Source organism: Mytilus edulis, unplaced genomic scaffold, assembly GCF_963676685.1.
Source record: "Mytilus edulis unplaced genomic scaffold, xbMytEdul2.2 SCAFFOLD_996, whole genome shotgun sequence".
In the NCBI taxonomy this organism is placed as follows: Eukaryota; Metazoa; Mollusca; class Bivalvia; order Mytilida; family Mytilidae; genus Mytilus; species Mytilus edulis.
Genome location: NW_027267867.1, coordinates 1 through 12,097, shown reverse-complemented (window position 1 = coordinate 12,097; position 12,097 = coordinate 1). Strand labels below are relative to the sequence as shown.

The following is a 12,097-nucleotide window of genomic DNA, read 5'->3' as shown; positions in this document are numbered from 1 at the left end:
GTCAGATTGTCTCCGACTTTATGAGTGTGATTGTGTCTTTGATTATGTCTCTTTGTCAGATTGTCTCCGACTTTATGAGTTTGATTATGTCTCTTTGTCAGATTGTCTCCGACTTTATGAGTTTGATTATGTCTCTTTGTCAGATTGTCTCCGACTTGATGAGTTTGATTATGTCTCTTTGTCAGCTTGTCTCCGACTTTATGAGTTTGATTATGTCTCTATGTCGGATTGTCTCCGACTTTATGAGTTTGATTATGTCTCTTTGTCAGATTGTCTCCGACTTGATGAGTTTGATTATGTCTCTTTGTCAGCTTGTCTCCGACTTTATGAGTGTGATTGTGTCTTTGATTATGTCTCTTTGTCAGATTGTCTCCGACTTTATGAGTGTGATTGTGTCTTTGATTATGTCTCTTTGTCAGATTGTCTCCGACTTTATGAGTTTGATTATGTCTATTTGTCAGATTGTCCCCGACTTTGTGAGTTTGATTATGTCTCTTTGTCAGATTGTCCCCGACTTTGTGAGTTTGATTGTGTCTCTTTGTCAGATTGTCTCCGACTTTATGAGTTTGATTATGTCTCTTTGTCAGAATGTCCCCGACTTTATGAGTTTGATTATGTCTCTTTGTCAGATTGTCTCCGACTTTATGAGTTTGATTATATCTCTTTGTCAGCTTGTCTCCGACTTGATGAGTTTGATTATGTCTATTTGTCAGATTGTCTCCGACTTTATGAGTTTGATTGTGTCTCTTTGTCAGATTGTCTCCGACTTTATGAGTTTGATTATGTCTCTTTGTCAGATTGTCCCCGACTTTGTGAGTTTGATTGTGTCTCTTTGTCAGATTGTCTCCGACTTTATGAGTTTGATTATGTCTCTTTGTCAGAATGTCCCCGACTTTATGAGTTTGATTATGTCTCTTTGTCAGATTGTCTCCGACTTTATGAGTTTGATTATATCTCTTTGTCAGCTTGTCTCCGACTTGATGAGTTTGATTATGTCTCTTTGTCAGATTGTCTCCGACTTTATGAGTTTGATTATGTCTCTTTGTCAGATTGTCCCCGACTTTATGAGTTTGATTATATCTCTTTGTCAGATTGTCCCCGACTTTATGAGTTTGATTATATCTCTTTTTCAGATTGTCTCCGACTTTATGAGTTTGATTATATCTCTTTGTCAGATTGTCCCCGACTTTATGAGTTTGATTATATCTCTTTGTCAGATTGTCTCCGACTTGATGAGTTTGATTATGTCTCTTTGTCAGCTTGTCTCCGACTTTATGAGTTTGATTATGTCTCTTTGTCAGATTGTCCCCGACTTTGTGAGTTTGATTGTGTCTCTTTGTCAGATTGTCTCCGACTTTATGAGTTTGATTATGTCTCTTTGTCAGAATGTCCCCGACTTTATGAGTTTGATTATGTCTCTTTGTCAGATTGTCTCCGACTTTATGAGTTTGATTATATCTCTTTGTCAGCTTGTCTCCGACTTGATGAGTTTGATTATGTCTATTTGTCAGATTGTCTCCGACTTTATGAGTTTGATTATGTCTCTTTGTCAGATTGTCCCCGACTTTGTGAGTTTGATTGTGTCTCTTTGTCAGATTGTCTCCGACTTTATGAGTTTGATTATGTCTCTTTGTCAGAATGTCCCCGACTTTATGAGTTTGATTATGTCTCTTTGTCAGATTGTCTCCGACTTTATGAGTTTGATTATATCTCTTTGTCAGCTTGTCTCCGACTTGATGAGTTTGATTATGTCTCTTTGTCAGATTGTCTCCGACTTTATGAGTTTGATTATGTCTCTTTGTCAGATTGTCCCCGACTTTATGAGTTTGATTATGTCTCTTTGTCAGCTTGTCTCCGACTTTATGAGTTTGATTATGTCTCTTTGTCAGATTGTCTCCGACTTTATGAGTTTGATTGTGTCTCTTTGTCAGATTGTCCCCGACTTTATGAGTTTGATTATGTCTCTTTGTCAGATTGTCTCCGACTTTATGAGTTTGATTGTGTCTCTTTGTCAGATTGTCCCCGACTTTATGAGTTTGATTATGTCTCTTTGTCAGATTGTCTCCGACTTTATGAGTTTGATTATGTCTCTTTGTCAGATTGTCCCCGACTTTATGAGTTTGATTATGTCTCTTTGTCAGATTGTCCCCGACTTTATGAGTTTGATTATGTCTCTTTGTCAGCTTGTCTCCGACTTTATGAGTTTGATTATGTCTCTATGTCGGATTGTCTTCGACTTTATGAGTTTGATTATGTCTCTTTGTCAGATTGTCCTCGACTTTATGAGTTTGATTATGTCTCTTTTTCAGATTGTCTCCGACTTTATGAGTTTGATTATGTCTCTTTGTCAGATTGTCTCCGACTTTATGAGTTTGATTGTGTCTCTTTGTCAGATTGTCTCCGACTTTATGAGTTTGAGTATGTCTCTTTGTCAGATTGTCTCCGACTTGATGAGTTTGATTATGTCTCTTTGTCAGCTTGTCTCCGACTTTATGAGTTTGATTATGTCTCTTTGTCAGATTGTCTCCGACTTTATGAGTTTGATTATGTCTCTTTGTCAGATTGTCTTCGACTTTATGAGTTTGATTATGTCTCTTTGTCAGATTGTCTCCGACTTGATTAGTTTGATTATGTCTCTTTGTCAGATTGTCTTCGACTTTATGAGTTTGATTATGTCTCTTTGTCAGATTGTCTCCGACTTGATTAGTTTGATTATGTCTCTTTGTCAGATTGTCTCCGACTTTATGAGTTTGATTATGTCTCTTTGTCAGATTGTCTCCGACTTGATTAGTTTGATTATGTCTCTTTGTCAGATTGTCTCCGACTTTATGAGTTTGATTATGTCTCTTTGCCAGATTGTCGCCGACTTTATGAGTTTGATTATGTCTCTTTGGCAGATTGTCTCCGACTTTATGAGTTTGATTATGTCTTTTTGTCAGATTGTCTCCGACTTTATGAGTTTGATTATGTCTTTTTGTCAGATTGTCTCCGACTTTGTGAGTTTGATTATGTCTCTTGAGCTATGGTTTCAAACAGACACTATAACTTGTATACAAGATTTTCGTATCTATATAGATATAGGAAGGTGTGGTGTGAGTGCCAATGAGACAACTCTCCATCCAAATAACAATTTAAAAAAGTAAACCAATATAGGTCAATGTACGGCCTTAAACACGAAGCCTTGGCTCACACCGAACAACAAGCTATGAAGGGCCCCAAAATTACTTGTGTAAAACCATTCAAACGTTAAAACCAACGGTATAATCGATATAAAAAAGCGAGGAACAAGAAACACGTATAAATTATATAAACAAACGACAAATACTGTATACCTGTCCACGAAATATGTAAAAGTCTCGGGTTTGTCATCTGTAACTTTCTACCATGCTGTTACATGTTTAGGATCAGTAAGCGCACTGTTTTTTTAGTCTTGAAGGACACCCCAGATGATTTCACCGATTTGTCAAACCTTTCTAATTGTGACATCGCTGAACCTATAGATGGAGATAGAGATCTTGTTGTCAGGTTGAATGATCTCAAGTCAAAACTAAAAACAGATCACTGTGACCTAAACAATGTGAGCGTAAAATTGGGTATAATTTAAATTTCTCCCTTGTCAAACTTCCTCCTTGTGAATCTACTTTTAAACAATACCAGACTCAAGCTAGCGACCAATTCTAGCGACCAATCAAGCTAGCGACCAATTCTATCGACCACTTAAGTTAACACTGAGCATAAACACATAACAGAACCATTTCGAGATATGTCTGAAAATCACAAAATGACATTATACTACAACGTTCTACTAATATTTAATACATATGGTATCGCTATTGATAGAAAAAATACATACTAAATATACTTTGAAAAGGAAACATTGCAAAGGAAACACCTATTAATTTTGTTTCAATTTTATTTTGGATTCCAACAAAAAAACATGAGTAGCGTGCTTGCTTGCTGGAGGCTAATATTCTAAATCAGTTATTCAGTTTTTGAAGACTTTATATTACATGGTATTATACATTTATTTCAAATCGAGATTTTTGTTTTAACTAGATATACTGTTTCCAGATTAGATATTTAAAAAGAAAAACCTTTATGGTCCAAATACCTCATATGGGCCAGCCCGTTGATAATAAAACGAATATAATACTAATATGGTCCAATCATACGCGTACGGTCAGACCATATGAGTATGCGCATATGGTCATGACCGCACGCATATGGTCCAAATATTGATATGGTTCGGAACATATTCGTAAGTATTGTAAAACAGAATAAAAAAATTTAAGTACAGCCGTTCAAATGTCAACTTACGGTGAGATAAATAAAATGTTTAAGTGAACAAGGAACTAGAAAAATATCGAGTATTTCCTGAAAACCATTTAGGTTTGAGGGGAGTGGTTCTCGAAACAGTATAATGGGTATAGTCCAAGGCACTTCAGATAATACTGAAAGCAGTAAAACAAATAAAAATATAATAAGAAAGAAAAAAAAGAAAATTTATTCAATGCAACATTCATCATCAAGTCAAAACATTTAAACTACGTTCAGCCAGATGCATTTTTTAAAATCTTTAATATTTATATACAACAGATTTATTACATATTACTCAAAAATATCACAAGAATGTTTTAAGTATAATGACATATATAATCAACACGAAAATTAGAAAATAAATGTTATGAATCCTTCGGTTGTTCTTTAAAAAGTGTTGCTCAAAAATATTTCTCATACATCTTGCATCACACAAGTATTCATACAGAATAGTTATATAATGTTTTATACTGTATAAGGTCAACTTTACTGTTTAACCTCTTAAGTAAATTCCTTCTGTGAAGATACAACTTTTTTTTTCCAAGTTTCAATCTTTATTCAGACATTATGTAGCATGTTATCAATAAAGTGTCCGATAAAGACAAAAGAGTAATAAGTTGTCTAACAGATAACATTTTATACATTATTCCTTATTCAATACATTCTTTTTAGATAAATTATTCGTATTTTTTTTTATCAATTACACAATGCAATGTCAAGAAAAAATTCTGATTTAATGACAAAAACTAATGTTGTGTGAATATTCTTTCTTATCCTCTCAAATGTAATCAGATTAAGTTTTAAATATAGCTCGTTGAATTTGGGTATCAACTTGTTTTTATTTTACCTTTATTCAATCATTCAACATATATACATTTATAATTCAATTATAATTCAATTATTATATATTACAACAAATGGAAGTTTTTAACGACCTTGACTGGCTATACAGCCCTTGCACGGTCAGTTTATATGACACATGAAGATACATTTATAATATTATTATTTCAAGTATTTAAAAAAATGGTAAGCAAAAGTAAATAACATTACAAAATTATAACAAACGTCAAATAAAAAAGGATCGGGAATGTCAGTCATGTTCAATTATTGAATATCAATTAGAATGAATAAAATGAAAATATAATATGATATAAGCAAATAAAAAACAGTCGAAAATAATTGATAACTGAAAAGGGAAACAATCTAGTCCTATTACATTAATTTTTATAATAAATTACGATATCGCCCCGATCAAAGTAGTATATCAAACAAAATAGTTACTATGCATATTTATAAATCTTTGTCAATTAGTATAATATTTACTAGTAGTTCATTTTGGTATCAAATGAAAGCGTATTCACTTATGATCACTAAAGACCCGTGTTGAATAATAATCAGAAACAAATTAATAAAAAAACAGGGCATATTCCCCCCGTTGTAGAGTTGGCTTAGTACCTGTTTTTATTCTGGAATTTCTGGGGAACCAGAAGACATCAATACACAGTTAGGAGTTTGGTTTCGCATTTTGGCCCCTGTGGATTTTTTATATATGAAACTTGTTGTGCAATAAAATTCATTTTCTAACAGCTGACTGCTAATTTAGCCTTCAAAGATAGTTTATAAATACACCAATGTTCTTTTTACCTGTTTAATAGGCTATTTTCTGTTTGACTTTCCGTATTTTCATAGCTATACCAGCCATAGTTTCAGAAATTAATGTAATACTTCTGGTGCACTTTCCCACCCGGGCATTTTCATGAATAAAAGGGTCTGGGACAAGCTTTCAATCCCACTAGGTGTGGGTAAAAACTTTGCCGTAGGGAACTGTACAGAAAGAGTGAAAACATGAGCCCATACCCATTACTGTATAGGTACCTCAGACTTTGGATGGACAGTGAAGTCTTCAGGTGCACTTTCCCACCCTGGAATTGATACGAGTTGAAGATATGGATAAAATCTATCAATCTAACCACCTGCGGTCAAGAACTTTGCCGTAGGGGGGTGGCAGTAAAGCCACTGCTGCCACCACCCGTAATGGACAAAAATGAGAAATTGGGTATGGGGTTGTCAGCTTCTGGTGCACTTTCCCACCCGGGCATTTTCATGAATAAAAGGGTCTGGGACAAGCTTTCAATCCCACTAGGTGTGGGTAAAAACTTTGCCGTAGGGAACTGTACAGAAAGAGTGAAAACATGAGCCCATACCCATTACTGTATAGGTACCTCAGACTTTGGATGGACAGTGAAGTCTTCAGGTGCACTTTCCCACCCTGGAATTGATACGAGTTGAAGATATGGATAAAATCTATCAATCTAACCACCTGCGGTCAAGAACTTTGCCGTAGGGGGGTGGCAGTAAAGCCACTGCTGCCACCACCCGTAATGGACAAAAATGAGAAATTGGGTATGGGGTTGTCAGCTTCTGGTGCACTTTCCCACCCGGGCATTTTCATGAATAAAAGGGTCTGGGACAAGCTTTCAATCCCACTAGGTGTGGGTAAAAACTTTGCCGTAGGGAACTGTACAGAAAGAGTGAAAACATGAGCCCATACCCATTACTGTATAGGTACCTCAGACTTTGGATGGACAGTGAAGTCTTCAGGTGCACTTTCCCACCCTGGAATTGATACGAGTTGAAGATATGGATAAAATCTATCAATCTAACCACCTGCGGTCAAGAACTTTGCCGTAGGGGGGTGGCAGTAAAGCCACTGCTGCCACCACCCGTAATGGACAAAAATGAGAAATTGGGTATGGGGTTGTCAGCTTCTGGTGCACTTTCCCACCCGGGCATTTTCATGAATAAAAGGGTCTGGGACAAGCTTTCAATCCCACTAGGTGTGGGTAAAAACTTTGCCGTAGGGAACTGTACAGAAAGAGTGAAAACATGAGCCCATACCCATTACTGTATAGGTACCTCAGACTTTGGATGGACAGTGAAGTCTTCAGGTGCACTTTCCCACCCTGGAATTGATACGAGTTGAAGATATGGATAAAATCTATCAATCTAACCACCTGCGGTCAAGAACTTTGCCGTAGGGGGGTGGCAGTAAAGCCACTGCTGCCACCACCCGTAATGGACAAAAATGAGAAATTGGGTATGGGGTTGTCAGCTTCTGGTGCACTTTCCCACCCGGGCATTTTCATGAATAAAAGGGTCTGGGACAAGCTTTCAATCCCACTAGGTGTGGGTAAAAACTTTGCCGTAGGGAACTGTACAGAAAGAGTGAAAACATGAGCCCATACCCATTACTGTATAGGTACCTCAGACTTTGGATGGACAGTGAAGTCTTCAGGTGCACTTTCCCACCCTGGAATTGATACGAGTTGAAGATATGGATAAAATCTATCAATCTAACCACCTGCGGTCAAGAACTTTGCCGTAGGGGGGTGGCAGTAAAGCCACTGCTGCCACCACCCGTAATGGACAAAAATGAGAAATTGGGTATGGGGTTGTCAGCTTCTGGTGCACTTTCCCACCCGGGCATTTTCATGAATAAAAGGGTCTGGGACAAGCTTTCAATCCCACTAGGTGTGGGTAAAAACTTTGCCGTAGGGAACTGTACAGAAAGAGTGAAAACATGAGCCCATACCCATTACTGTATAGGTACCTCAGACTTTGGATGGACAGTGAAGTCTTCAGGTGCACTTTCCCACCCTGGAATTGATACGAGTTGAAGATATGGATAAAATCTATCAATCTAACCACCTGCGGTCAAGAACTTTGCCGTAGGGGGGTGGCAGTAAAGCCACTGCTGCCACCACCCGTAATGGACAAAAATGAGAAATTGGGTATGGGGTTGTCAGCTTCTGGTGCACTTTCCCACCCGGGCATTTTCATGAATAAAAGGGTCTGGGACAAGCTTTCAATCCCACTAGGTGTGGGTAAAAACTTTGCCGTAGGGAACTGTACAGAAAGAGTGAAAACATGAGCCCATACCCATTACTGTATAGGTACCTCAGACTTTGGATGGACAGTGAAGTCTTCAGGTGCACTTTCCCACCCTGGAATTGATACGAGTTGAAGATATGGATAAAATCTATCAATCTAACCACCTGCGGTCAAGAACTTTGCCGTAGGGGGGTGGCAGTAAAGCCACTGCTGCCACCACCCGTAATGGACAAAAATGAGAAATTGGGTATGGGGTTGTCAGCTTCTGGTGCACTTTCCCACCCGGGCATTTTCATGAATAAAAGGGTCTGGGACAAGCTTTCAATCCCACTAGGTGTGGGTAAAAACTTTGCCGTAGGGAACTGTACAGAAAGAGTGAAAACATGAGCCCATACCCATTACTGTATAGGTACCTCAGACTTTGGATGGACAGTGAAGTCTTCAGGTGCACTTTCCCACCCTGGAATTGATACGAGTTGAAGATATGGATAAAATCTATCAATCTAACCACCTGCGGTCAAGAACTTTGCCGTAGGGGGGTGGCAGTAAAGCCACTGCTGCCACCACCCGTAATGGACAAAAATGAGAAATTGGGTATGGGGTTGTCAGCTTCTGGTGCACTTTCCCACCCGGGCATTTTCATGAATAAAAGGGTCTGGGACAAGCTTTCAATCCCACTAGGTGTGGGTAAAAACTTTGCCGTAGGGAACTGTACAGAAAGAGTGAAAACATGAGCCCATACCCATTACTGTATAGGTACCTCAGACTTTGGATGGACAGTGAAGTCTTCAGGTGCACTTTCCCACCCTGGAATTGATACGAGTTGAAGATATGGATAAAATCTATCAATCTAACCACCTGCGGTCAAGAACTTTGCCGTAGGGGGGTGGCAGTAAAGCCACTGCTGCCACCACCCGTAATGGACAAAAATGAGAAATTGGGTATGGGGTTGTCAGCTTCTGGTGCACTTTCCCACCCGGGCATTTTCATGAATAAAAGGGTCTGGGACAAGCTTTCAATCCCACTAGGTGTGGGTAAAAACTTTGCCGTAGGGAACTGTACAGAAAGAGTGAAAACATGAGCCCATACCCATTACTGTATAGGTACCTCAGACTTTGGATGGACAGTGAAGTCTTCAGGTGCACTTTCCCACCCTGGAATTGATACGAGTTGAAGATATGGATAAAATCTATCAATCTAACCACCTGCGGTCAAGAACTTTGCCGTAGGGGGGTGGCAGTAAAGCCACTGCTGCCACCACCCGTAATGGACAAAAATGAGAAATTGGGTATGGGGTTGTCAGCTTCTGGTGCACTTTCCCACCCGGGCATTTTCATGAATAAAAGGGTCTGGGACAAGCTTTCAATCCCACTAGGTGTGGGTAAAAACTTTGCCGTAGGGAACTGTACAGAAAGAGTGAAAACATGAGCCCATACCCATTACTGTATAGGTACCTCAGACTTTGGATGGACAGTGAAGTCTTCAGGTGCACTTTCCCACCCTGGAATTGATACGAGTTGAAGATATGGATAAAATCTATCAATCTAACCACCTGCGGTCAAGAACTTTGCCGTAGGGTGGTGGCAGTAAAGCCACTGCTGCCACCACCCGTAATGGACAAAAATGAGAAATTGGGTATGGGGTTGTCAGCTTCTGGTGCACTTTCCCACCCGGGCATTTTCATGAATAAAAGGGTCTGGGACAAGCTTTCAATCCCACTAGGTGTGGGTAAAAACTTTGCCGTAGGGAACTGTACAGAAAGAGTGAAAACATGAGCCCATACCCATTACTGTATAGGTACCTCAGACTTTGGATGGACAGTGAAGTCTTCAGGTGCACTTTCCCACCCTGGAATTGATACGAGTTGAAGATATGGATAAAATCTATCAATCTAACCACCTGCGGTCAAGAACTTTGCCGTAGGGGGGTGGCAGTAAAGCCACTGCTGCCACCACCCGTAATGGACAAAAATGAGAAATTGGGTATGGGGTTGTCAGCTTCTGGTGCACTTTCCCACCCGGGCATTTTCATGAATAAAAGGGTCTGGGACAAGCTTTCAATCCCACTAGGTGTGGGTAAAAACTTTGCCGTAGGGAACTGTACAGAAAGAGTGAAAACATGAGCCCATACCCATTACTGTATAGGTACCTCAGACTTTGGATGGACAGTGAAGTCTTCAGGTGCACTTTCCCACCCTGGAATTGATACGAGTTGAAGATATGGATAAAATCTATCAATCTAACCACCTGCGGTCAAGAACTTTGCCGTAGGGGGGTGGCAGTAAAGCCACTGCTGCCACCACCCGTAATGGACAAAAATGAGAAATTGGGTATGGGGTTGTCAGCTTCTGGTGCACTTTCCCACCCGGGCATTTTCATGAATAAAAGGGTCTGGGACAAGCTTTCAATCCCACTAGGTGTGGGTAAAAACTTTGCCGTAGGGAACTGTACAGAAAGAGTGAAAACATGAGCCCATACCCATTACTGTATAGGTACCTCAGACTTTGGATGGACAGTGAAGTCTTCAGGTGCACTTTCCCACCCTGGAATTGATACGAGTTGAAGATATGGATAAAATCTATCAATCTAACCACCTGCGGTCAAGAACTTTGCCGTAGGGGGGTGGCAGTAAAGCCACTGCTGCCACCACCCGTAATGGACAAAAATGAGAAATTGGGTATGGGGTTGTCAGCTTCTGGTGCACTTTCCCACCCGGGCATTTTCATGAATAAAAGGGTCTGGGACAAGCTTTCAATCCCACTAGGTGTGGGTAAAAACTTTGCCGTAGGGAACTGTACAGAAAGAGTGAAAACATGAGCCCATACCCATTACTGTATAGGTACCTCAGACTTTGGATGGACAGTGAAGTCTTCAGGTGCACTTTCCCACCCTGGAATTGATACGAGTTGAAGATATGGATAAAATCTATCAATCTAACCACCTGCGGTCAAGAACTTTGCCGTAGGGGGGTGGCAGTAAAGCCACTGCTGCCACCACCCGTAATGGACAAAATGAGAAATTGGGTATGGGGTTGTCAGCTTCTGGTGCACTTTCCCACCCGGGCATTTTCATGAATAAAAGGGTCTGGGACAAGCTTTCAATCCCACTAGGTGTGGGTAAAAACTTTGCCGTAGGGAACTGTACAGAAAGAGTGAAAACATGAGCCCATACCCATTACTGTATAGGTACCTCAGACTTTGGATGGACAGTGAAGTCTTCAGGTGCACTTTCCCACCCTGGAATTGATACGAGTTGAAGATATGGATAAAATCTATCAATCTAACCACCTGCGGTCAAGAACTTTGCCGTAGGGTGGTGGCAGTAAAGCCACTGCTGCCACCACCCGTAATGGACAAAAATGAGAAATTGGGTATGGGGTTGTCAGCTTCTGGTGCACTTTCCCACCCGGGCATTTTCATGAATAAAAGGGTCTGGGACAAGCTTTCAATCCCACTAGGTGTGGGTAAAAACTTTGCCGTAGGGAACTGTACAGAAAGAGTGAAAACATGAGCCCATACCCATTACTGTATAGGTACCTCAGACTTTGGATGGACAGTGAAGTCTTCAGGTGCACTTTCCCACCCTGGAATTGATACGAGTTGAAGATATGGATAAAATCTATCAATCTAACCACCTGCGGTCAAGAACTTTGCCGTAGGGGGGTGGCAGTAAAGCCACTGCTGCCACCACCCGTAATGGACAAAAATGAGAAATTGGGTATGGGGTTGTCAGCTTCTGGTGCACTTTCCCACCCGGGCATTTTCATGAATAAAAGGGTCTGGGACAAGCTTTCAATCCCACTAGGTGTGGGTAAAAACTTTGCCGTAGGGAACTGTACAGAAAGAGTGAAAACATGAGCCCATACCCATTACTGTATAGGTACCTCAGAC

The 12,097-nt window shown here is 40.1% G+C and overlaps 1 protein-coding gene across 1 annotated transcript; it reads right to left on the bottom strand.

The window, feature by feature from the left end:
* Positions 1-218: 218 nt before the first annotated feature.
* On the bottom strand, positions 219-3,020 carry LOC139506143 (putative leucine-rich repeat-containing protein DDB_G0290503; the record flags this gene model as incomplete). Its single annotated transcript, XM_071295371.1, has 2 exons — positions 219-2,216; positions 2,322-3,020. Coding segments are annotated over 2 exons (2,697 nt in total), but the record flags the coding sequence as incomplete, so codon positions are not given.
* Between the last annotated feature and the right edge of the window lie 9,077 nt (positions 3,021-12,097).